The 27892-nt window shown below is 40.0% G+C and overlaps 2 protein-coding genes across 6 annotated transcripts; both read left to right on the top strand.

Annotated features, from left to right (window-relative positions):
• The first annotated feature begins 145 nt into the window (after positions 1 to 145).
• Positions 146 to 24896, top strand: LOC105388050 (protein disabled). Of its 5 annotated transcripts, XM_048627654.1 has the most exons (19): positions 146 to 215; positions 2583 to 2797; positions 3804 to 3947; positions 4954 to 5103; positions 7237 to 7431; positions 8414 to 8605; positions 10245 to 10787; positions 11152 to 11349; positions 11687 to 11841; positions 12506 to 12599; positions 12808 to 13098; positions 13459 to 14200; positions 14608 to 14727; positions 16171 to 16270; positions 16668 to 17081; positions 17470 to 17543; positions 17894 to 17972; positions 19679 to 19900; positions 22330 to 24896. In XM_048627654.1, exons 1-19 carry the CDS (start codon positions 146 to 148, stop codon positions 22709 to 22711), a joined length of 4380 nt encoding a protein of 1459 aa, XP_048483611.1. In that variant the 3' UTR covers positions 22712 to 24896. The 5 variants fall into 5 exon arrangements, with proteins under 5 accessions (XP_048483611.1, XP_048483609.1, XP_048483607.1 ...); XM_048627652.1 differs by lacking the exons at positions 146 to 215; positions 2583 to 2797; positions 3804 to 3947; positions 4954 to 5103; positions 7237 to 7431 and adding an exon at positions 7668 to 7853 and having other exon boundaries at positions 10341 to 10787; positions 13459 to 14206; XM_048627650.1 differs by lacking the exons at positions 146 to 215; positions 2583 to 2797; positions 3804 to 3947; positions 4954 to 5103; positions 7237 to 7431 and adding an exon at positions 7668 to 7853.
• A 1468-nt stretch (positions 24897 to 26364) lies between these two features.
• LOC105388031 (lysM and putative peptidoglycan-binding domain-containing protein 4) lies at positions 26365 to 27880 on the top strand. The gene is made up of 3 exons (XM_011558864.3): positions 26365 to 26535; positions 26614 to 26791; positions 27237 to 27880. The coding sequence occupies exons 1-3, from the start codon at positions 26525 to 26527 to the stop codon at positions 27768 to 27770; spliced, it is 723 nt and encodes a 240-aa protein (XP_011557166.2). The 5' UTR covers positions 26365 to 26524; the 3' UTR covers positions 27771 to 27880.
• The last annotated feature ends 12 nt before the right edge of the window (positions 27881 to 27892 follow it).

The following is a 27892-nucleotide window of genomic DNA, read 5'->3' as shown; positions in this document are numbered from 1 at the left end:
CGAAAATCAATAAATCTCGTGAAACCTAAATGTTGCATTTACGCTACTACCCAGTGCCATACTATCCGAGATACCGTGTCAGTGAATGCGACTGTGTACAATCTTTTCAGTGCTAACGAACGCAACGTAGTACTAACCCGTCCCGATGTTCAATCACAAGTTACCGACTGATTTTCCAATGCAAACCCTCCGTAAGAAAACTAGCCCTTGCAAATGTGAGTGCGATACGTGTTTAGTCTAAGCTTTTTTCCTTACTCTATATTTCCTACGGAACTGTTATGCTAGACGTAAACTTCTGATTCACTTGACCGCTTTGTATTATAATTTGGCGTATTTCTGTTTGTGCATGCCGTCGGCTGTCCCACTGATCCTTGTTGACTCACTTGCTAGTTATACTTAGTGATAGTGACTCCCGGTGTTTTGAACAGTGTCCGGGGCGGCGCCGGTGCGGGGACGTTTTAGCTAACACTTTTATTAAGCGGTCAATATGCAGGTGTGTCATTTCCAACACCTTTTGCGGCAGTTCGGTGAGTACTGTGTGGCGCGGTGCTGATGATGAGTGGATGTTACATGTCCCTGTTGCTTTCTGCCCAGCAGCTGAGTGAAACGAGTGATCTCTTTTGGATGACCCTTAATAATGTACTAATAGCTTAATTGGTTTTCGCTCTTCATTCAATGGGTTAAAGTTCAAAACAACCTTGGATCCATACTCCCATCCCATGCCCTTATTAACACTGAGGGTTAACACTGAGATCGAAGTCCTATTCTGAATAGCAAAATCACATTGAGGCTGGCGCTAATGCCACATTATCTGAAATTAAGTCTAAGGGTGTGAGTGATTTATTAACTCCAGCCGGCTATTAAGAATTTCAACAGTTCCAATTAGAATATTTGTGCTGCTATTAGAGTCGGCCTCAATGCTTTTTTATTTTATGTCCGTAAGATTCTCATTACACTCAGTTGTCTGGTGGTAGCCCTAGCATGCTGGCACTGCCTGTTGTCAGAGAACACAATTGCTTCAGAGCTTGTAGGTCTTCGAGGGCGCAATTAGGTAATTACCAACGAATCATGTGTTGAAGAATATCACATATCCAATAGGGGTGTCTGACTAATTCAGCTTCAGCATTCACTTTTAACACACTGTGTAGCTTTACTTAATTCTAATTGTTATGGATATAAAATACACATTACAAATTAAACATACCATTTTTTATGGAAATAAACATTATTCTTATTCTTATAGCTAGGTATCTCTACAAATAAGAACATGATGTGGTGCACTTTGGCTGATGACGATTGGTATGGTAGTACCTATATGTAGAGTTTAGGTCCTTAATTTCATAAATTATTCGGCACCCTCACATTGTACCTATACTTTTTAAACATTCTCATTATCATTTTATTGCTAGGTAAGTATATGATGTTCAGAAGAACATAAAATATTTATTTAATGATATCTTCCGCTTTACACTTCCACTATTATCACGTTATCAGTCGGAGACATGACATGAACTCGACAAGATATTTCTAATTTAATGTTTCTTCAGAAATGTTTGAACATCGTTGTGTGTCTAGTGACCAGACATGTTTACGCGAAATAAAGGTGACTTGTTTAAAAGTAAGCCATACCTATAATATATCCAAATGCCTAACTAAATAAATAATAATTAATTACGGATGAAGAAATATTGTATAAGTAACTAGCAGTTCCCGCGCGCTTCGCTTCGCCTTAAAAAGTTTTCCCGTGGGAATTCCGGGATAAAAAGTAGCCTATGTTCTTTCCCAGGGTCTAGAGTCTAGACCGTATGTATACCAAATTTCATTCAAATCCGTTCAGTAGTTTTGGCGTGAAAGAGTAACAGACAGACAGACAGACAGACACAGTTACTTTCGCATTTATAATATTAGTTAGGATTACTATACTACCTATAATATACATAACAATTATATTGACTATCTAGACTTCTAGAGCGAGTGTGTTTAAAATTAAGAATATTTCCTCTGCTATAGCTGTTAGCTCTTTAGCTCTTATACCTAGAAATTATAATGTCTATAGGAGAATTTATAGGATATCCTCAGGTAATGATCCCGATCCCCTGACTAACGCGTGCTTCTAAATTTAAAAACAGGAAATTCAATTTAACCGGCCATGCGGCTGTAAACAGGGAACTAAATAGGACAGGTCACATTTATATTTTGCAGTCAGTTGTGTGTGTGCAAGCGCAGTGACAGTGATAATGGTAGTTGTGAAAATGAGCCCGAAAGACTTAAAAAGTTTACTGAGCAAAGGTTACGAATATACGCCACATATTATCAGCTTTTTTGTTTTTTTTTTGTGCTGAGTTGAGTTTGAGTGTAGTGCTCTTCACATTGGCTTTTCTTAATCACTTCAGTTTTTCTGTGCTGTGCTTTTCGTAGGTTTGATTTATCTTTTCTACTAATATTCTTTAAACTCTTTCCCTATCGGTTTTGTTCACCTAACCTTCTTTTACTTACCCAACAACTGATCGAACCAAACATTTCACCCACCCATAATTTGGCTCAAAAGCTCAAAACAATAACTCGCAACCCTATGACCATAGACAAGAACGAGCCGGGGCGGTTTCTCGGCGAAGGCGTGTCGTTTCGCGCCAAGTTGATAGGCGTGCTCGAGGTGCCGGAAGCACGTGGCGACCGGATGTGCCAGGAGGCGCTGGCGGATCTCAAGATGGCGATCCGGGCGGCGGGCGAACACAAGCAGAGGATACAAGTCCATGTGGCTATTGATGGACTGAGGCTGCGGGATGATAAGACTGGGGTATGTTATGTTGTGTATTTAGTTGGACTGTTTTCGTAAACTATATAGGATGGAGGATTTACATATAAATCATCTACTACCTACCAATTTGTTTTATCTTAAACGCGTGCTGGCGTCTAGTGTCTGGCCATGAAATAAGAAATTAGCACATCTTGAATACTGATTCGTTACAATTCTAAATTATTATTGGTAACCTTGACCGTTCGCAGATTTATTAAATTAATTTAAGAACACGCAAATCTTTAATATACCTAACTATATGTATTACATTAATAAACACAGCTTGTAAAAAAAAACTAAATATGCTTAGTTAATTGCTAGTTTTACAACTGAGAACGCCTATCTAACAAAATAAGTTACTTAATTTCGATGTTACTAAAATATAAACAGAATAGAGAAACCCTAGACATTGACCTTTGATGTCCTTGTCCGATGTTTATTGCAATGCAAATGAAGTCGATTGGTTCAAATCAACAAATGCAGTTATTCTACATTTCATTTCAAGCGCCCTATACAATGTATTGCGTCAATTGAAGAAATAGTCAAGTATAATACCTATAGCAATAAATGTAGAGTCTATCTCAGCTACTATGATCCACCAACCTAATCGCTTGACAACATACGTGAGGCGCTCCTTGGGGCCTACGTCCAGCAGTGGACCGTTACGAGCTGCTGATGATGATGATGATGATGATGATGATGATGATGAAGTTCACCTCAATGTCATCTAGGTTCATACAAATTATCACAGTCCACTGCCTAAAATAATTATCTATATCCCAAAGCTACCGTACCACCACTGACACGTAAGAAAATAACAATCCATGAGCAGCGTCGCTCGCCAGTCAAACATCCGTCAGATCCATACAAGTTACATCATATTTGTCAAGCAAGCGAGACTACTAGGATTGTCGATTGCTAATGTGCGTTCGTGGTAAGTCTAAAGCATTCCTCACCCATACCTTAATATATGCAATAACTATCTCACGATATATTTTCTCCCCAGGACTCGCTATACCACCATCCAGTGCACAAGATCTCGTTCATAGCCCAAGACATGACGGACTCCAGAGCATTCGGATACATATTCGGCTCTCCAGACACCGGCCACCGGTTCTTCGGCATTAAGACTGATAAAGCTGCTAGTCAAGTAAGTGTTGAGTTATTAAACATAGTAATATCAGGGTAACATTGAGACAACATTGAGAGGGTAACATCCTTAATAGGCACCTTGGGTAGTCAGTGGCTGACGCTAATCTGTCAGGCTAAAACACGGTGACAAAACCATGAACAAGCTCTAGTGTTGTCATCTACATCTAAGAAGAGTAACAGTCGAACTAGAGGTACATAAACAAATATGAACCCTTGGTTTCAGCATAGAGTTAAATGGACGGAAATTGTCTGTAACATAACAATTATTAACTGTAAGTACTTTTTTACCGACACCACCGAAAGAGGTCAATGTCACCGCATTCATCTCAGTTATTTGTGTGTGGGTGGTATGTTGCTTGATACACGTATGATATGTAGGAGAATTTAAGAAATCACTTACTTAAGTACTTACTTAAATCGATACTTTATACGTCGACTAGCCTTTATTAAAAAGATACTCAAATCAAGTGGGTACTTACTCTAAATTTCCTATTCGAATTGTCATGATTGAATACTCTATATCGATTGGTGAAGTGTGAGTGGGCCGTCCTGATTAACTCCTGAGATTCCTTCTGACGTCAATAGGCTTTGTATAAACGGAATTTCAAAACTTTCACTAAGACGAGTCGAAACTTTCCTTGAGATATTTTTGTTTCGCTCTAATTAACTTGCCACTTTCCTTTACTTTACCTTGTTATTGTTTCAATACCTACCTTATAGGTAAATTACGTTCGTTGTTATACAGGGTGTTGCAATAGTGGTATAGAGACCTAATAGGGTAACTCAGGGGTTAATTTTGGAGTCACCTCCTTTCAACTTACTCTAAGACCTTCAAGATCTTGTAGAGCAGTGGGTATATAGGTATCTACACAATACATATTATTCGCAACTTCTTATCCAACTCTTGCGTCAAAGAAGATCAAACCAGCATACATGTACTCTCATAACATTAGTACACTTTAAGATACGGACACTCCAACATAACCTGACCTCTCCGCTTCCAGGTAGTGATAGCGATGCGGGACCTCTTCCAAGTGGTGTTCGAGCTGAAGAAGAAAGAGATAGAGCTGGCCAAGCAGCAGCTGGAGGGCAAGACGGTGACAAGTGGTGTCAGCCGGCACGCGCCCTCCGCGCCCAGCGAAACTAAGTCTAAGGTCAGTGGTGTAAGAATTGTTATTGTCTGGAATGTAGAAATGCGAAAATTAAATTAAAAAAGAACAGATAAAGAAACAAAATAAAAAAGGCGACTGTTACATAAGTAAGAGCGGGGTATTGATAGACATACAAATAGGGCATGAGTCCGTTGATATGTTATTCTTCTTTCTTTATTATCTGCCCGTGTTATACCTTGGTCCTTGAAACGTATTGTTTTACACCTTAATCACACTGCCATAAAGTCGTAGAAGAGACTCGTAAAATTAATTTATCACAGGCTTTAGACGTTTTTATGAGTGCATAATTAATGGTTTTTATTTAATTACACAATACATTGGTTATTGATCCTGATGTTGCAGTAATTTGTCTGCACACTACACGAGACAATTCCGTGCTAAAGTATGAATGTTAAGTATACGTACGGTGGCCTGCGCCTAAAAGTATACAGGCAGAGTTTCAAAATAGCGATCCCTGATGATGAAGGGACCAGCTACATCTGTTATAAATCCGGGGACGTGTTGTGTGTGATGTGTGTCGCAGTGGTATTTATGTGGATGTGCTTGAGCAGCATGTGAGCTTGAGATCGCTATTTTAAAAACTCCTCCTGTATACTTTTAGGCGCAGGCCACCGTACATACATAATAATATTTTTTCAAATAGGCAACTTCGTGTTTTGCATTCCATTCTTAAACAAACACGTAAAGTCAATGTCTATTGTTATTGTTACTACAGTCATACAATGAATATCGTATTGGTAATCACTTTTCATTTCTGGTATGACGGTAGTACCTACTTCCTTCCAATGACATAGGTACTTATTCATTTAAAAAATACTTATTTGTTCAAAATTTTTGGCATACATTTTAAATATACAACATATATGTAGTTAAATATAAATGTAATAGTATGATGAAAAATATTTGTTAAGGACAAACAGTGGTAATCGTATTATAAAATTATGAAAATCATTATCATATTATATAGTACTATTAGTACTACACAGATTAAAGTATTGGTATAGTAAGTTAGTAATTTATCATCAATTACAATTTCTTCATATTAATTATGTAATACGTAACTATGTGTTTGTCAATTAAATAATTATTTCCAATGATCGCAGATCACTATCCAATGACAATACACAGGTGATTCATATCTATTACAGTAATGTGTTTTGTAATAACTTGACGATATGACACTAAACAATCTGCCCTTTCTTGTATGTACTGGTCACTGGTCAGTTCAAAAGCGCAAATTGCATAGAACACATCTGCACTTTTTTCAAAAGAAATCATAATAAGTTTTAAGATTTGTTTATTGTGTGGTATATAATGCCAATAGTCACATTGTTTTCTGCTTACAAAAAAGTGCCGTGGCGGGTTAGTGTTGCTATTTAGTTAATCAAAATTTACGTAATATTTAATTTTAAAATCATGCCGACTGTTTGGGTTAAGATTAAAAGTTTTTGGAAACAACGGCGCCGCATGTTTTTTCGGCATTACGAGAGCGAGGAAGGTCTAAGAATACGGCTCACAGTATGTAATGCAATATTGAGATGCACACTGAAGTAGTTCACTTACTTACCACATTTTTTTAACTTTTTGCTAATATGCACCAAAATTTACAGTACTTTATCTGTCATGTTTCACATACATGTGTACATAATAATGTGAGGACATAAGACGGTGGTTCATATTATGTCATAGAGAATTTGTATTCTGAAACCTAAGCAGATATAGTATAGTCTATTTTCAATGTTTCACTATGTGCACTAACAGAACTTAAAACTATTGTTTATCCTACCAACAAAGTCTACATGTATACCTATAACACATAGTTACTTCCAATAAAACAATTCAATATTCTGCTAAGCATGTCGGTGACAAACAATAGAACACGACTAGGGTCACTGTAGTGAAAGGAATAAGCCAATCAGAATAGCTTTATTCACTGACTTCCTAGGATGCGCCAAAAGTATATAAAGTTCAATTAAAACGTCACTCGAGTAGGCTCCTTTTGTACACACACAAATTCATTTAGGTACCTATTCCTTTTCCCCGCAAGTAACTATGAACAGTGGGCGAGTTCATTTCCTCTACCTCTACACCCACTCACCATCCTATTCCCCACAGGCACTGTCAACAGTGGGCGAGTCCATTTCCACATCGGCGGCCCCCGAGAGCGCGGAGGGGGGCGTGGCCGAGCTGGTGGACCTGGAGCAGGAGCTGAGCTCGCTGCGGCGCGGCCTCACGCAGGTGGAGGGCCTCACGCCGCCCGCCGACCCGTTCGGGGACTCCTTCATTGTGCCGGGCTCTAGTGGCGCACAGGTTGGTGTTTTGTTTATATTAGGCGAGTCCATTTTTGCCACGTCGAACTTTCCAGAAAGCGCGGTATAATGGGCGAGTCCATTTCCACATCGATAGTTCCAGAAAGTGCGGACGGGTTTAATTGCACATTGGGCGAGTCCATTTCCACGTTGAAGGTTCCAAAAAGCGCAGATGGGTTTAATTACACATGGGGCGAGTCCATTTCCACATTGAAGATTCCTGAACGGGTTAATTGTACAATGGGCGAGTCCATTTCCACATCGGCGGCTCCCGAGAGCGCGGAGGGGGGCGTGGCCGAGCTGGTGGACCTGGAGCAGGAGCTGAGCTCGCTGCGGCGCGGCCTCACGCAGGTGGAGGGCCTCACGCCGCCCGCCGACCCGTTCGGGGACTCCTTCATTGTGCCGGGCTCGAGTGGCGCTCAGGTTTGTGTTTTGTTTATATTGTTTTAATTACACAAAGGTACTATTTCCTCCATGTCGAACGACGTTCCAGAAAGCTCGGAGGGGTTTAATTGCACAATGGGCCAGTCCATTACTGACCCGTTCGGGGACTCCTTCATTGTGCCGGGCTCGAGCGGCGCGCAGGTTTGTGTTTTGTTATTTTAGTTGCACATGAAAGACGATGAAAGTGTTTATTATGTACCTAAGTCTGCCAGCACATAGCCTCAAAACAGTCATTCTACATTGTAGTACTTTGGCATATACGATTCTGCGCAGATTTTCTCGGTAGGAAGCCAAAAATCTGGCTTCAAATTGTTTTATGTTTTGTTATGTCGATTACATTAAAAGTTTGTTTGAAATTTTATGATATCGAGAGTATTCCTAAACCTGTTTCATCTTACCCATCAATTACGGTGCATTTATGTGTAAATATAAAGGTTGTTATCGTATTAGGATATTTCTTTCATAAACATTACTCATTTAACTATCCCTTCAAATTTGTTCTAATCAAATAACTCAAAACCCATTCCATATCTTTCCAGCGCGGCCTGCTACCCCCACCTCCATCAGGCTCATCAACCCGCGGGCGCAGCACCCCGGCCGCCTCCACTTCCACCCGAGCCATCTTCAGCCCCAACAAGACGGCTCTACCCTTCGACCTGACGACGGTGGCCGCGGACTTCGAGCCCGTCGTACCCAGTGCCGCTACGGTTGTGGAGGCTGTGGAGCCGCCGGTAGGGTTGTGTTACTGTTTGTGTTACTGTTTGTGTTTTGTTTAAACTGGGTGTTGTTATAGTGGTGTAGTAAGTCGGAAGGATTAGAGAGGAGTATGTAGAGCTGTTACCGCCAACGACCAGTAGGGGAGAGGCACAATTGGTTTAGTCATACTCTTTCCGCTCACCATACCACTTTTGCAACACCCTATAGTTTATTTATAAATAGCATTCAACAAAAGGTCGTAGTGAGGCATGATTTCAACAAATCCTGACACTCTAAAATACAAAGGGGTTATAACGCCTTCATTTGACCTTTTATCCAACGCTATTTGAAATTAAGTACCTTTAGTCCCGTTTACCAACTGATTAGTGTAGGTGGCAAGTAGAAATTATTTATATTGTAACCATTGTAGGGTATGTATGATAGTTAAATTGCAAATACATATTACAAAATATGAGCAGTAATATACGTTTACTTGCCACAAATACTAGCCAACGTGTAAGGGGATTTATGTGTTATCTTAGTTTGTTTATTGTAATAGATAGCTAATTTAAGAATTTAAACCTTTCGAAATTGTGATACTGATACTATCTAACGCAATATTACGTAATAATATGTATTATAATTTGTTAATTTGCATTTCTTATAATATGTAGCTGTATTATTACAATAAGCAATGATTTATTTTGAACCCTTACCAACCGGTGCCTTTAACTCCCTTCTATGTTCTAGATTGTGTTCCTACCTTGTTACACTTGATGTTCGCTTTTAAATACGTAGAAACTTGCATGTACCTTAAATGTCGCGAAAGTTACTGCGTAGTCACGGTTAGAAAAAACAATATCATTGAACCATCCCTCCACTTTCTCATTAACATGGATCATTCGCCTTTTGAATTGAGCATTTGTAGGTATTTATCATTGTTAATTCTCACCCAATCGTAACCATTGCTTGATCTAATACCTAGATTATTTGGTGTTCTGTAGCATACAACGCTTCAACATAAACTAAATTGTACCATAAAATATTGAGATCCAATTGAAATACATGTGCCTTTATTGATTATTGGTGGCATCATCCATATAATTTAATTTACGTTCACACGATTCCATTGTACCTTGTATCTACATGGGTAGATAAATTACATTCGCGAGCAATTAAAAAGTTCCAGTGACATAGCAACTTATCTAGGGGGTTGAACGTTTTCATTGCTCGCGATTGTATTATTAATACATAGTTATGATATAGATTTAGATACCACATCTGCATATATAAATGGTTTCAAGTAATATCTAGATGTCAATACATCGTCAGCATTATTTGCTTGAAAAATCTTCTCCATTACATTACAATCTAAAAGATAAAAAAAGCCATTATATAACCCACACTTTCAAAGATCGTAATGACTAACACAGTAGTATGCGGAAGCACAGTGTGCGGCGCCGCACAACAAAAATTCCTTCTTGTAATAAAAAAAAATGCCAGTTGATTGTCAAACTTATAAAGCACACTCTTTGGTGGCGCCATATCGCACAGTGTGCTCCCGTACTTCCAAAGTGCTCATTTCAAAAGTCGCCAGTCACCTCCCACTCTCTAACCGTGCCCACGCAAGTGTCAGTGTTGCAATTCGATAGTGAATTGTAATACCTTTTGCAGGTGGACGCGCGCGCCGGCTTCGACGTATTTACGGACCTCGACCCGCTCGGCACCGGCCGCAGTAAACCTTACGTTGACAAAAAACTATTCTTTCAGGAGCTCAAAAACCCACCCAAGAAACAGCTCAAAGACCTAGTACACACGACTAACTCCCCGCTCCTAGCGGACGTGGCGACCGAGAAGGCCGACTATAGCGCGACGCTCACTTCTCTCTCACGGCAATCGGGCGGGACCGTGACTATCGCTAAGCCGAGCTCGATGTATTCGGGGGGTTTTTTCTCGTCGGATCCGTTCGCCGAAACGGATCCGTTCGACGCGGCCGATCCGTTTTCGGACTCGTTCAAGGACGACCCGTTTATGAACCTGCCGGAGTTTCCGAAGCCTGTAACGGTGTTGCCTGATAAGGCTAAACTGCGGGACATGGCGATAGACAGGCTTGAGGAGCGGCGGTTGGAGTCGGTGGCTAAGAACGTGTTCAACGGGCCGCTGCAGGTGAGCCTGCCGCCCGAGCCCGCGCCCAAGTCGCCGCGCCTGCAGCGACAGGTGAATATTGAATATTTGTAAATTCATTCATTCAGTATTTTTGTGTTTAGTTAAAAAAAAGTAGTGAGTTTTCGGTTCAGTTTTGTTAATTTTTACAAAAACTTTAAAGTTCAGATAATCTCACAGACAAAATACAATTAGATACTTATTTAAAAAAAAACCGGAAGAATGTAATTTTTTATTCACCACACTCGACATACATAAATTTATGCAACCTAAAATTACAACTATGCATTGCATTTCTTCAAAACAACAGACTTGATGCTGTTACCAAATCACCCACTCGTTAGTGATTTGTACAACACAGTTCATATATTCGCCATCGATTACCAACCACCAATCAGATCCAACCTTCCACCCCCAGTCGGACAGCGGCTCGATCCGCCAGCGCCCCCAGCCCGCCTCCAAGCTGGCGACCGAGAGTGCGTCCCCCCCGCCCCCGCTACCCCCCAAGAAGCCCACAGACGTGGCCCCCGGCAAGCCGCCGCCCGTGCCCCCGCATGATACGGATGATAGTGAGGGGCCGCCGCTGCCCCCGCCTAGCCGGAAGAAGGAGCCTAAGGTGAGTGTTGCTGGGGATGAGTGCAATAAGTGTAAATTAAGATTTTGGTATAAAGTGATTGAATTATGGTTTAGTTGCATTTTATAACATGCCCCGCGCGCTCTCATGACCGACCAGTGGTGCAGTGTAGACATTAAATATTTACCAACTTCATTAGTTTTTCGTCGACACGCAAAAAATAAGATAGTCCAGTTAGGTATATAGCTCAATTTGATGATTGATATGTTTGCCAATTCAATCATACACACACCCTATGCTGTTCAGGCAACCCTACCAATTTCCCCCTTTTAATTCAGACCCATCAATCCATCATCATCCAATCTCACCTCTATTCCAGGCGGACCGCTCGACCAAGCCGCGCCTCTCCTCAATAACGTACAGCAGCTCGGAAGAGTACCTGCCCCCCTGCGCGCCGCCGCCGCCGCCCGCGCGCCGCTTCGACATCACGCTGGCGCAGCTGCTGACCTGCAGCATGCCCGAGCTGGCGCACAGGTCTCTATTAATTATAATTATAATATACTAGCTGTTTCCACGCGCTTCGCTTCGCCTTAAAAAGTTTTCCCGTGGGAATTCCGGGATAAAATGTAGCCTATGTTCTTTCCCAGGGTCTAGACCGTATGTATACCAAATTTCATTCAAATCCGTTTAGTAGTTTTATCGTGAAAGAGTAACAGACAGACAGACAGACAGACACAGTTTCTTTCGCATTTACATATAATATTAGTTAGGATTTTGCCCTTGGCTAGGCGGGAATCTAACCCGCCGCTCGAACGAGATCTGGAAGCAGGTTTACGTTACCCCCTATAGTTACGGTGTCACCTGTGTATCCAGTGCAGACCAGGAACAGGCTAATGTATCGTCAATACAGCTGACTGAGGATATAATATATATATCCCATTCCACGAGGAAAGACATTTGATACAAACAAAAACTACCCTTATTTGAATGTAATAAGGGTTATGTCAGTATGTGTCCCCGTGGAATGGGATATAGTGTTGTGCCACTGATTGAGAGTGGCCTATGTCAATCATAAGATTATAACTGGCTGATGGAGAGAAGCGAATAGTCGTTAGAGTCATTACTCATTTACCTTTAGATATGTACCAATCAACTCTGTGTGTTGGAATTTAAAATGTATTTTTTTTTACATTTTCAGACTACACGTTCCCGAAGAGACGTTATCTTCCATGACCCTACCTCAGCTAACAACGTATCTTCGATCCTACCTAGCTTCCGACGTCGACAAAGCGGTAAGTGTACTTTTGCAAATGTAATAAGTGTCGATATAAATTCTCGTATTATTAATTATAGTTTTTGCATATAACTGAGTTCTAAAATGTTGTTTCAATAAGACTAAAATTTACGCTTCTTAATCGCTATTGGTTCATTATGATTGAAAGTGCATTAAACAGTTAAATTGTTTTGTTACTTAAACCTTTTCATATCTCCTTTTTACAGAAAATCCACCGTCCAGAACTCGCAGAACAAATCACAGAACCACCTAAAATATCAAAAGAGTACACGACAACGCTTCCAGAATACACGACTAGTCATCAAAATCCGCCTAAAACATCCTCTTTGCCGAAACCAATCAAAGAGACAAAGAAACTATCCTCTGACCAGTTCGAAGATAACTTCGCGCCTACAAATGACTCTAGTACACCGTTTGTAGCCAACTTCGACGACTTCGACCAGAAAGCGGGCTCGTCGTACGACCGATACGCAGTGTTTAGGGAGATACAGGAACAGGTATGACGTTTTATTTATTTGAATATATTTTATGTTGGGTGCTTTTAGTCAGGACAATGCCACTGAATATGGCATGATTTAGAAGTTATATTTTATAAGAATCATAATATCAATAAATCCTAATCCTAATCCTAACTAATATTATAAATGCGAAAGTAACTGTGTCTGTCTGTCTGTCTGTTACTTTTTCACGCCAAAACTACTTAACGGATTTGAATGAAATTTGGTATACATACGGTCTAGACCCTGGGAAAGAACATAGGCTACTTTTTATCCCGGAATTCCCACGTGAAAACTTTTTAAGGCGAAGCGAAGCGCGCGGGAACAGCTATATACAATAATGTTTTCTTTTACTTTCAGGAACTCAAAACACGCTCAATACTCGACCCGTTGGACGACGAAAAACAAAACGGCGACGCCGACCAGAAACAAGACAGTGACAAGGAGGAAGTGACGTCACTCACTGACACGCTGCCTGCGCAGGAGTCGAGCCGCAGAGACGAGAAGGAACAAGCCATGGACATCAGCCGAAGCCCAATAAAGTCGCTCGACGAACTCACTCTAGACTCCTTCAACATGTTCAGAAACTCCGTCAGTCCCAAACCGACCAACCAAATAGACTCAAAAATAGAAGACATAAAAAACGTTATGAAGACCCTACAAATAGAACAAGCCAGAAGAAGCGTTTCGCCAAGAGATACCAACTTGATAGAACAAAAACAAGATGATAATAGCGATCGATATGCGGCGTTAAGAGAAATAACGATAACAGAACCGCCTGACGAATTTGAATCTTTACCCCCCGAAGCGCCGAAAGAGCGAAAGCGATCGGATGAGAAATCCGACGGGTTCGACAACTCAGATTTCTTCGACTGCATCGACAATAGCTCTCTGTCCTTTTCGCACGTAGATGACGCGTTCAGAAAGAGCCCTTCGGTGCCTAGAGATAAGGTTGAAGAGAAGCTGAGGGTGGACGTGAGTGTGAGTAAGAAGAGTGAGGTATTGCCCAAGAAGGAACCAATGAATGAGCTTCAGCCACCGCCGCGACTGTCTGCCGGGTCCTTGAGTGATGTGGCCAGTGCGTCGTCGCCAGACACTAAAGGTAATTGTTAGTATCTTGGGTATATATGGGTTGTTTATTATGGCTAGTAGAAATAAACTTAGGGTAGGAGATTTCCGGAGTTAACTTTATATTATAAGAATTTTAAGTACCAGCTTACCATAGATACATGCAGTGATAGCAAAACTGAGCCGAATCCTTAAGAATTATGAACCTCTCAGAGTGACAACGCTTCCTGTTTCTTAGGCAAGACTCTACGTCTACATTAGCACTAAACAGCTGTGATTTAGTCTTTATGTGCTTAGTGACTTAACCCTTAACCAGACAGACCCGAGGTTATTTTGAACTTTAGTAAATTGAATTACGAGCTAAAATCATTGAAAAATTACTAGTAGCCACGCCTGGGTTAAATAATTTTTTGACCAAATATGTCCCTTATTCCTGTACAGACAAGGTCCGCGGCGAGGGCCGCTGGTCGGTGCTGGCGGCGCGCGCGTCGTGGTCCAGCGACTCCAGAGACTCCGACGTGCCGTGGCCGCGCCGCGCGCCCGCCCCGCCCATACGGACACGTTAGTATATACCGCAATTTATACTGGCTTTGTGGATGTAACTGTGGTCTAGCGGAAGAAGCTGTGCTTCAATCTAGAGGGCATGGGTTCGATCCCCGAATATGACCTTTCTATTTGTGTTTTTAAATTATGGTTAGGACCCACAAGACTGCTCTACACATACATACGTACACAAGTATATTAAATTATCTATTGCAATAACTGCGTCGTGGTCCAGCGACTCCAGAGACTCCGACGTGCCGTGGCCGCGCCGCGCGCCCGCCCCGCCCATACGCACACGTTAGTATATACCTCTATTTATACTGGCTTTGTGGATGTATCTGTGGTCTAGCGGTCGAAGCTCTGCCTCAATCTAGAGGGCGCGGGTTCGATCCCCAAGAATGACTTATCTATTAATAAGTGCTTTTTAATTCTTAATATGACCAGGAAGCCCGCTCTACACATACATACACAAACACAAGTAAGTACATATTAGGTATGTATATCGTTCTATTCTACTAGCTGCGTCGTGGTCCAGCGACTCGCGCGACTCCGACGTGCCGTGGCCGCGCCGCGCGCCCGCCCCGCCCATACGCACACGTTAGTTAGTATACATACTCTATATTGTGCGTGACTCATAGATGTGTCTGTGGTCCAGCGGTCGAAACTCTGCTTCAATCTAGAAACCTCGGGTTCGGTCCCCGAACAATGACCTATCTATTTGTGTTTTTAAATTCTGGTTAGGACCCACAAGCCTGCTCTACACATACGTACGCAAGTATATTAAATTATCTATTGCAATAACTGCGCCGTGATCCAGTGATTTGAGACTCCGACGTGCCGTGGCCGCGCCGCGCCCGCCCCGCCCATACGCACACGTTATATATACCTCTATATTGTGCGTGATTCATAGATGTATCTGAGGTCTAGCGGTCGAAGCTCTGCTTCAAGTGTTCATCCTCGGGTTCGATCCCCGAATATGATCTATCTATTTGTGTTTTTAATTTCATGTTAGGGCCCAGAAGCCCGCTCTATACATATGTACGAAAGTAGGTATGTAAGTATATAATTCTATTACACTACATGCGTCGTGGTCCAGCGACTCTCGAGACTCCGACGTGCCGTGGCCGCGCCGCGCGCCCGCCCCGCCCATACGGACACGTTAGTATACGTACTCGATATACATAAGCCATTTTTACAGGGTTGTAGAGTACATAAGATTCAAAAAGTCATTACATTTATAGGCCATCAGGTGGTCAACGTTCTATCTAAGATTTGAACCAGAATTTAGAAAATAAAAACAAATTCCCAGGTCCGACCCAATAATTGAACTCCGACCCTTTGTGTCGATGCGTTCTACAGAAGCAATCATAAAGGTGTTGAAAGAGTTGTATACTAAGTCAAAAGGGAATGGCACAGGGGTCTATAGAATTTTAATTAAAAGAATGTTGTTTGTCTTACCAGGTCAAACGTCGTCATCGTCTCGCGACGTGTCCCCGTGGGAGGAGGAGCCACCGCCTGCGCCGCGCCACCACCGCGCTGCCGCGCACCACAGGGAGTCCAGGTAAATTTCATCATTATGTATTCTTTAGAGATATATATTTATTTTTTACGATATAAATAGCAATGTAAACAACTGTTGTCCGCAAGTTTCGCTTCGCGTTAAAAACTTTTGCCGTGGAAATATTAAGATAAAAAGTACCGATAAGTGTCCAATTTCTACAAAAACAAATTTCATCAAAATTGCTCCAACCATTTTCCTGTGAAAGAGTAACAAACATCCATACATACTTACAAAAATTCTACCCATTCTGCGTCATCAGCATTCATTGCGTTCTGCGTATTTTTCGAACCAGTGGTTCGGGTCCACAAGCTTTTTTGCACACAGTAAATAGATTAATTTATATTTGTGTAGGTACCTTACAGTTGTATCTAATTAATACATTATTATTCCATTACAGACACAACTCATCGCAAGGCTCGCGAGAATGCCTAGACTCCGGTAGCGGGCGAGACAAAGACAAAAAACGTGACAAGCGAGACAGAGACATCAGTCGAGATGGACGAGAGTCAGTCAGCACGAGAGAAAGAGATAGAAAAGACTCAGTCAGCACAAGGGAGCGAGATAGAAGAGACTCGGGCAGCGGCCGCGATCGACGCGACAGTAAAGACAGAGAATACAGGGAGAAAAGAGACAGGAGAAGTCGGGATAGGGATACAGATGTGTGGGACAGGGATAGGGAGTATAGCAGGGAAAGGGAGAGGGACTATAGGGACTCACGGAGTAGGGAGAGGGAGAGGTTGCCTAAGGACTACAGGGATAAAGAGAGGGACCGGTATCGCAAGCCGCACCACTCGTGGGATGACGACGATGAGTAAGTATATCATTATGTAAAAATTCTGCCGTACAACATACATACTTACACAAAAAAAATTTAGTACACTTGACCCTATTTGACCATAAATATCATCTACCATCCAAAAGTTGTCTTGAAAACCGACATTTTTGTGCCTATGTGTGGGTTTCAAAGCAATATGTATATGTTATAAGTAACTTCTGTTCTTGTTTGTGTACAAATAAAGAACATTCTATCTATCTAATTACGTACATTACATAAAACACTGAGCGTATACAGCTTACGTTATACAGATATTCGAAGTTACATTATTTCTATCAATTGAACAGATATTAGGTCCTATTCGGTTGCGTTTCGTCACAAGCTGATTATGTATTTTATAAGTAAAATATATTTTTTTCCGCAGATACAGCGACGGCTGCGGCTCGGGGCGCTCGTCGCCGCGGGACCGGTATCCGGAACACCGGTATAGGAGAGATGGTAACTATTATAAATCTTTGCTTTTTACCCGACTGCCGAAGGAGGAGGGTAATGTTTTTCGATTGTATGTTTGTAAGTATGTGTGTATGTTTGTTACCTCTTCAAGTCAAACCGCTGAACTGAATTTAATAAAATTGTAAGCTGACACCCTGGATTAACACATAGGCTATTTTTTATCGCGGCATTAAATACATGTACATGGCTGACCTGACACACAGTATGAAAGCCCGAACTTGACTATGTAAGTGGTTGTAATCCATGCCCATTGCTCTCGAATGTACTTTTGTACTATGGTATTATGGATTAGGTAATTAGAGAAATATCAAAAATAAAATTGTGCATTTCTTCAGAACGCAACTACGGTTCGCTAGGATGGCGCGAGTCGAGACGTCGAGCCGAGCTGCGACTGGCTGAAGACCCTGACAGGCGGTAAGTCTACCTATTTTTGAGAGAAATATTTATTTTTATATGGTCTCAAGGTGCACTGAAACTGAACACAGCTTTCTTGGTTTTGGTAAATCTAACACTAACGAATACTCTATTTGTACATAATATTCTTTACGTTATTTGACTAATAAAAGTCTGTGTAATTACATATTTAACATATTCATACTTGCAATACTCTAATTATTATTAAACCAACTCACCACCACCACCCTCGTACCACCGTATCATATTTGCAACCACGAAACTCAAACACTTTTATTCCAATTCCATCCCTATAAAAATAGTAACTATAGATTGGCAAGTTGCTTGGCGACCCTCCTTGCGGGGTGAAAGACGCGGAGGGGACGAGGTACCCAAGACGACAGCGGGTAGCGGGAGGGTAGCGGGGAAGGGCAACGCGTGCACTGCATGTCATTGTTACGGCAGTCTCGGCCGCGCAGCCGAGGCGGCCACATGTCTTATATAGTCTGTCATAATTTGAGTGCGACCCACATCAGATCATTGATCCTGAGACCATTAGTCTTAGGATGAGTGTTGAGGCCTTTTTAATATTATCATTATATTATTATTAGGTATCTATAATTCGTCAACAAAATAACGTTAAAAACAACAAATCGTATAATGTCTCAATATAGGGGCTTCTTGTAGAACACCGTACCGGATCAGTCATGCTACGCGGTTAAAGGTTGGTAGGTACTGCGCAGTCAGATACGAAAAAGTAAACAACAAAGACGAAGAGTCCATATGACAGTGCGTCAGTTGTCAGTTCTTGTAACTAGGAAAGCAACCAAAATTTATGTGATTTAATGAAAGTAATTAATGAGCAAAACACAGAGAAAAATTACAAAATTGATGAAATTTTGAAAGAAAATGGTCATATCGTGCTTCGCCTACCCCCATACTACCTGGATTTAAATCCTATTGAACTTGTGTGGCGGTACGTGAAAGGCGAGCTCGCAAGAACGTCGATTGACTCTAACTTAGATAAAGAGATAAAAGACTTAGAGTTGCTTTTCTCTAATTATTCGCCTGAAAAGTGGAGAAATTGTGACGACCATGTCATAAAAAATTAAGACGAATATTATAAATCTGATAGAGTATTTGACGATGTATTGGACAGGTATGTTTGTTTTTTATAATTTAATGTAAATTAAACATAAAATATTATAGGTGTACACTGAACTAATATATGACTGGCGTACTCTAGTACATTATACTTCAAAGTAGGTATAATGTTTTTTGGTTTTTGTCTTAGATTTATAATTGAAGTTAATGAAAACGATGATGAAGATGAGGATGACGACGACGATGAACAAGTTCAAACAGAGAGTGAACATGAAAGTGGCATGGAAATTGATTTATTAAATAAAACACTTTTACATAAATAAATTCAAATTGGTAGATATTCTGAAGGTAAACATCCAAATTTTAATGCTGTCAAACTATAAATTTTAAGCTAAATATGACATTTACGGGAACACTCATAGAATAAAATTTTACCTACGTCAGAAATAGTTACAAGCTATCGCGAGATTAATCCGGGCAAACTTTTCTACGTGTGTAGCATGTCGTGCTACCTCGCCCCCGCCACTTCTTTCACCCCGCAAGGAGGGTCGCCAAGTAACTTGCCACATTATAACAGACAGTGGTACTTTGGCAGCTTGCTCACTAACCCACTAACACCACAGATACGGCGCGACAATGTCGTGGTCGCGCCGCTCGGGGGCACCCCCCCCACGCCGCGACGACCGCCGCCGCCGCCACGACCGAACCAGAGCTAGGGACCAGAGGTTCTCCAATGACTTCTCGCCACGGGATAGGGAACACTCGCCCTTTGATAACGACTTTGTGGATACCCCGTCGTCGGCTGGGAAGAAGAGAGGGCCGTACTCGAGTTTGGAGGGGACGAGGTATAGTGTTTATGTGTAGGTTTGGGTAGTTTGTGTTGTGTAGTGGTGTAAGGTGTGAAATATGTGTACATAAATTTGATTCTTATTCTGCGAGTTTAGCCCCGCTTTTCGTTTGCTATGGATATGGTTTACCATCTGTAATAAAAATAATTATACATATACGAATCTTCTAAGTAATAGATAATTAAAAAAAGAAATAATAAGAACAGTCCAAATCCGCAGTTATGTAGTATATATAGCCAGGGTGTCCACTATCTGGAAAGTCAGGGAAAGTCAGGGAAAAGTCAGGGAAGCTCTAGGTGGTCAGGGAAAGTCAGTGAAATTGATGGGCCACCTGGAAAGTCAGGGAAAAATGACCTTTTTCTAGCAAAATTGTTAGTACTTTCCTTTAATAATAATACTTCTTTTTTACGTGAAACACATAAGTCATAAAATAAAATCTCGTTTAGTTTTGGAATATTTTTGACTGATCCTTACTATTATACTATAATAATTACTTATACAATTAAGTTTTTTTAAATCTGAGTGATTTAATAAAATATGACAGTTGGAAAAAATAGTAGGAATTCTAAAAGATTAGCTAGATCCCAGACTCAGCTCGTATATACAGTATATATATGTTGCAGAAAGGGTATACTAAGCCGAAACCTACATGTGCAGCATGGACTTCAAAAAAAGGAGGAGGTTCTCAATTCGTCGGGATCTTTTTTTTTATGTATGTTCACCGATTACTCCGCCGTTTATGAACCGATTTTGAAAAATCTTTTTTCGTTGTATTTGGGTTGAGCTTTTTTTTCAGAAGTTTATCTCACCTCAAGGGTGGGTAAAGGGGTAAAAACAGGGTACGAATTTCCATTTTGGGCACATATTAACCGATACTAATGAAATTAAAAACGTAAATATAGTTCTTATAACAAAAAAATATGATGGTGACCTTGAGCTGATCTGATGATGGAAACGGAAGGCAGTCAGGGGAACTCCTCAACGGTATATAGCAACTACTTCGTGTTTAGGCTTGAATGATTCGTATTGATTAGTAGGAATTTTTGGTATCATTTGCACCTTACTTTCGATTGTAAATTATTGCAAATAAACTAAAAACTATAAAATAAAATAATAATAAAAAAAATGTTCTTTTTTGAAGTTGGTGTCATATTTCTTCAGATTACTTTGTCACCGCACCAACATCAAAAAAGAACAGTTCCTGCTTAGGTATATTTGTACTCTCACATACGAGTACAATTTATGTAAACCTTAAATTATTTCTTACATTTTAGTGGTTTTTTGAAGTCGGTTTTTTTACTTATTTAGCAGAGCAAAAATTTAATCTATTTTGTCCTACATGTTTAATCAAAGTCCATAAAACACAACTAAGTAACAACTTTGTCAGGCAGGAGAGAGCCATACAAAAAAAATGGTTCTGTTTCAATTTCTATTTCGGTTTCAATTTCTATTTTTATGGTAATCAGTCTAATTTTGGTCAGACTATTAAACTAGGCAGTATAGCAACTTGGAATAAGGAAGCTGCAAGGCGGATGCGGATGATGTTTTTTTTTTCGGAAAATTTCAATACCCACACAACAAAAGTTGTTTAGTATGACCTCCTAAGGCTTAAGAGGGAACCTCGAGAAATAGGTATTTAGGAAAACATTTGCTATCGTTTGTGCACTCAAGCCCCGGGGCTCGGGTGCTATAGAGATGAATGTAGCTCGTGACAAACATTATTCACCAAGTAAATATCAACAATTCTTTTTGATGTTGATGTCAATCGTTTCAGCATAATATATTCTAGACGGTAGGTTTCGTCGTTAAAAAATACATTGTTTTTGTTTAACAACGGCATGATTCGGTGCAGTTTTGATCACAAAAATTGCGTTGCTTGAGGTGCCTATAAGTTTGAATCTATAGCAAATTTAGAGAACAGAAATAACTATAAACCTATAGTAATTTATTGTGTCGTTAATATTTAGAAGTAGAACAACGTTAGTGTGTGTTAAGTGCTATACTTCCCAATTAATATACAATTTTTGCTGACCCTGTATACATATTTTACGCAGTCAAGTTATAATAAGTGTCAAACAAATGAATGTAAAACTTTGAAATCAAGATTTTGTCTTCAAATTACTTAAATTAGGTTTATATGTTGATATTTGGTCAGGGAAATTTTTTAAAACGGTCAGGGAAAGTCAGGGAAAAGTCAGGGAATTTTTTGGAGCATTCTGAGTGGACACCCTGATAGCAGTTCTGTAGCATTTCCTAAAGCAGAAATAGAATTTGCCAGAATTCCATCTATTTCTTCCGCCGATTCATCCATACCAAATAAGTAATTCTTACCTATTTACCTACCAGAAATACTAAATATACTTATCTACATAAAGTTACCGTTAAACTGCACACCGAAACTAATCTCCCAAACATTGCATCCCCAGATTCGCGTTCGAAGCGGAAGAGACCGCGTCCCCGATGTCGGCCAACAGCACGCGCGCTCGCGACGGCGACTCGCCCGCCACTCGCTTCCGCTTCGACTCGGACTCCGTCAGCCCGCGCTCCATGTTCGAAGACGACTTCACCGCCCCCGCCCCCCGCCCCAAGACCGCCTCCATAGCTGAAGAAGACGAGGGAGAACTACCACCACTAAGAAACAAACCGCCACAACAACACCGAGATATCAAAAAGTCAGAGTCAGTGAATATATTCGTGAGGGAAACCGACCCGTTCGAAGGCGATGATTTCTTCGCGTGCACAGGGTCGGACAAGGTGGCGCGGAGAGAGAACTGGCCCGGGGACTTCCAGGCGTTTGATAATGTATGAGCCGGCCCCGTCGTGCGGTTCAGCAGCCGCATCACTGAATGGTAGACAAGATTAGTAATGTAGGGCTTTCTGCTCGATGAAAAAGACAAGTGTGGAGCGTAGAATGCACACTCGAAGCTGTTAGTAGATGGCGCCACCGGCGGTTCGAATGGTAAGAGCTCTTGTGATTGGTTATTGTAACAGTCATTTCCATAGATGCGACTCTGATTGGCTTATTATTGGATTATTTATGTAACCCTTCATGTATGTCACACCTTTTTTCTTACATTGGAACAAACGGAATGTCTCATGAATCATATTTTGTACACTACTTTTGTTAACATTTCACGATCGATTACATGAATCTCTGTAGCTTCGTATTCAATATAAGTACCTCAAACGTATTCCTACCGGTTTTACCGGTTATTACCTAAAGGTTTTTTCCATACGCAGTGTACTCAAATATTTTCATAGCATTTATAGGTATGCATAATGTTACGTTTAGAATATTTAAAAATTTCTATAGGCTTCTAATCACAGCCTGTGATATATACCAAGTTACAGAAAACGCCCTGATATTACTTACATTTTTATTTATCGCATCTTAGTCGTTTTTAAGAATATGTTGTGATAATTTATTATAGTCACTAAATTTTAATAGGCACATTTTATAATAAGCAGAAATCAGTCATTTTTATCCACTTCAAATAAAGTACATGGATCATATTCGTCCGCGGTTACCACACGTTTAGTGGTTTAATTGGTTATTCATAAACGAATAGCGCCATATAATATTAAATTGAAAGATAATATGCTGATGCTATTGCTATATGATGCTAGCATTCTTTCGAATTAATTTAGAATTCTTTGGAATGCTAGCATAAATTTGTGCAATATCTTAATAATCTCGATAGATATAATACTCACTTTAGGTATGTCTCGCCTTTAAGAATGGCAATTATTTTTTACCGTACATAGGTAACAATAAACGATACATGTATGGAAAATATTGGAAGATATACTTAAATTTATCTGGGATAAAATGTATCGTTCTAATCTGAGATACGAGATTAAATCTTTCACTTTCTTTTAATCTCGATTTAAGGGTTGGTGCAGGACACCCCTAAGTCTTAAATGATGGGTTTTAGTAAATCAGAAATCTTAGTCGGGCACAAATATGAGGTCTTATTTTTATTAATCACAACTGTAAATATATTTCTACAAACGATTTTTGTAATCACATGTAAATATTTATAATCTAAAACTGTAGATTGACCCCTAGTCGCCACGTATTATGCTTAAAAGTAGGAATTGCAAATAAACTTTTGTAACTTTATTAAAATACCTTATAAAATAAAATAGCACACATTCCTGTACCTAATCAACAATTAATTATTATGTTAATAGACTGCTGTTTATTCAATATGAAATTAAATAAGTGAGTATTTTATGTTAAATGTGAACTTAATACAGTACAGTCAAGTCCAAGATGAGTGGATTCATCTATTTGGAGACAGTGTTTTATCTGTGCATAATTAATGAAGCTCTTCTTAGGTATCCTTAGATATGTTTTACTTTATGTAAATTGTGTGAGCAGCATTTTTTTACTGTGATATATTTTCAATTAACTATTTCCAAGGTATCTTCTTGCCGTACCGTCTATTTTATAAATATTTTATTTTACCCATGCTTAATAAAATTAGCAACGATTTAATCCGCATAATCTGTACCTATGTGTTTGTAAGTGGTTTTTTGTTAATTATGAATACTCGGCCGACAAGTTACACTTTTGAGGGATCATAAATAAGAAAGGTATTGATTGGTACGTCAAATAAAATTGCAATTTAAAAACTCCAATATTTGAAAATGTATTATGCCCTACTAACCTACTCGTGCCCTATAGGCAATAAGTATAACTTTAGCATCATAGTATGCCACAATAATCAACTTTATAATCAGTTTTAATATCTTACGCATCTAATACAACCAGTGTTACCTATTTTTAATAAATTTAAGTAATAAATATTAATGATGCATCAGTTTTTTATGTATTAATGTACTTTTTGTACATACAGTAGGTAGTTAGAAAAATAATTATGTGCAATTATTATACCAGTGGCTATGCATGCCGCAATACCAAAGGTATTTATGTTCTTTACTGTTGTGTAAAATACTCGAGTTAATAAATTATAATAAAATACGTTTATTCCATCATTGTACCATACCATACTTAGATTTATGACATCACCTGAAAAAAAAAAAAAAAACGAAGTAATTAAATGGGGCCTCGCCCTTAAGCTGCGTACAGAACGGGCCAACGAACGCCAACGGTTATCCCAACGATGGATATTTATCATACTTAATACGGGGCAGATTGCAGAGGTCAACGAAACCCTTTCGTTGGCGTTCGTTGGGCCGGTCTGTACTTTATACTATTCATTGGCCGAGGATACTGTCTTGCCACTACTCGGTAGGTGTAATCAGGGTAGGTATTAGTGGACACGGAAGGAGCCTCCTCGAGTGACGTATTAACTGTTCCTGATATAGGCACACCCGGTGCACCTATGAAGGCAGGAACTAAGGCACAGCGAAAGTGGACTACCGCTAATTTGACTGCTCCATCCATTCACCACGGTGATAAACCTAGTCTAACTCTTGTGTTAGTCACCGACACGATAACAACAAGATTGAATTAAATCTGATTAAAAATAGCAATAAGGTCCAGCGCCTGATGATCGGCAAGGGAATATTTAACTAATAAATGAAAAAACTAAAGTACGAAATGGATTCTTCCATATCTACACGTGCAAGTGCACACTATGCTTTGGCTTTTAAGCTGCGTACAGACCGGCTCAACGAACGCTCAACGATGGATATTTATCATTACATAATACAGGGCAGATTGCAGCAACGAAGGTCAACGAAACCCATTCGTTGGCGTTCGTTTGGCCGGTCTGTACTCAGCTTTAAAGAGGTATCCTGTATTTATATCCTAATCATTAAGGCTGTTGTGTGTGCCTTATGCCGATGCAGCAGTCAAGCTTTCTCGTTAAGCTGCGTACAGACCGGCCAAACGAACGGGTTTCGTTGGCCTTCGTTGCTGCAATCTGGACGGCTTAGCGAATGCCAACGATCGCTCGTTGGCGTGTGCCAGCGATCCGAAGCGTGGCGGCAACATCAAAGAAATCGAGCTATTTGAACGAACTCTGTTTGGACGGTCGCGAAGGCCAACGGACGTACGCTCAGTTGAAGCAAGAGTGCGTAGCGTGTAGACGTCCAATTTGATAATTAAGTGGATATTTCCTGCCATTTAGATCATGCAGAAAAACATAAAATGGACTAACGATGATATGTTTTCAATTATAAATGTTGTCGTCGTCCATGATTAAATTGCGAATGAAAGAAAAAAGAACCGGAATCAAGTGCCAACGAACGTTCGTTCGAGCACTAATTGTATTTGGGCGTATTAACGAACTCCAATAAGCGTGCGGAAGCCAACGCTAGCGAACGATAAATATCCTTCGTTGGGACGGTCTGTACGCACCTTTAGAGAAGTTCTCCTCGAGCCTCGAATAATCTGATTCTGAACAAAAATGGTAGATTTCTATATCTCATAGTGGTATTATTACTATGGCAACACCAGACTAAATTTATGAAACAAAAAAACGTCAAACAAAATTCTTTGTCAAGAAAAGTTGATAAACGACAGCTGTTTTATTAATTTCCTTTTTTATAATTTTATCTATCCACGTAATAATTTATAGCCTAGGTAAATTATTTTGATTCAGATCATGGTAGATAAAACTAGTGCTAGAATTGTGTAGTTAAAATACAATGAAACAAAGGTGAGTCTAGTGATATTGTGATGAATCGTAGTTGTCCCCGAGTTGTTTACGTGGTGCTAATGAAGTGTTGTGTCGCAGGACGCGGCCCATGCATAGCGGTGATGACTTGACGGGATTCACGATGGGAAACAAGAAGAACGATGGCCAGGGCGACGAAATCAAACTATACCGAGTAAAGCCCCAAGAACATTTCATAGAAGCTCAAGTGCAAGAAGATGACACACTTCAAGCCATAGCCTTGAGGTTCCACTGCTCTGTTAGTATTGCTTTGATCTACTTTACTACTAATTTATTCAATACGATCTATCTATGTAACAAATATTGCTAAATTCATGCATGTTGTACTCTTAGGACAAAGGGTAGCAGATTTATCATTTGGCTATCTCAATATTAAAACATCAATAATTTGATAGAGATTACAACTATAGTAAGATATAGGTACATTATCCAATCCAAGATATGTTATCGGAATATCATTTAATGTTTCCTAAATGTATTATGTTTTACTTATGCATTAATCTTGTTGTCCTATAATTATGATAATTGATGTTTAGTACAAGTTAATTTAGCCAGTTTTGATGAAGAATCAAAGTCAATATTATGATCTAATAGCAAATATCTTAAATCTTATTATTTACATTTCTTGAGAGTGTAATCTGTATGTGTTATATTTATCTAAGTGTTATCTTGTTTACTTTCAGATACAAGAGCTAAAGAGAATAAATCATATACATAAAGACAATGAAATCTATGCAAGACGGACGGTCAAAGTGCCTGTTACTCCATACTCTGTCCTCACAGAGATGATCCCAACATCTACAACACCTTCCACATCAAAACAAGTGCCCATCACTCCCATACAACAAAACACGACCAACCAGACTGACGTCAGTGTCCACAATAACAACTCAAAGACAAAAGAAAATGATTTCTCTATAGACTGCAATGCAGTTGTCATGAACAGTACCCTAGCTCCAGCTGTACTACCTTATACAGATATGGAAATGACAGACCCAGTGTCTGAAGACACAAAGCTACTTCCAAGCAAAGACCGAGTACCGGTAGAGACTGTGGTTGTGAAACAGCTCACGTCACAGGGCGCAGACTTTGGCATCAAGTGGTATCATTTAGTGTTTTGCCTCCTTGCGCTGGGAGTGGTGACCCCACTCGTGTATGTACTGTTCTACTTAGACAAACACGAACATCCCGATGTGCCTCCCTTACATTCTGTATGATGCCTGTAATACTCGATCTGACTGAAGCTTTAACTTGTGGTGGTATTTGTATTAACTGTAGGGATTTACATTGTGATTCTTGGAATAAATCTATTATTATAAGTATTATACTTGCATTGTTT

Source organism: Plutella xylostella, chromosome 19 (assembly GCF_932276165.1).
Source record: "Plutella xylostella chromosome 19, ilPluXylo3.1, whole genome shotgun sequence".
NCBI classification, from domain to species: domain Eukaryota; kingdom Metazoa; phylum Arthropoda; class Insecta; order Lepidoptera; family Plutellidae; genus Plutella; species Plutella xylostella.
Note: the sequence above shows the minus strand (reverse complement) of the source record. Positions and strands in the feature narration are given on the sequence as shown.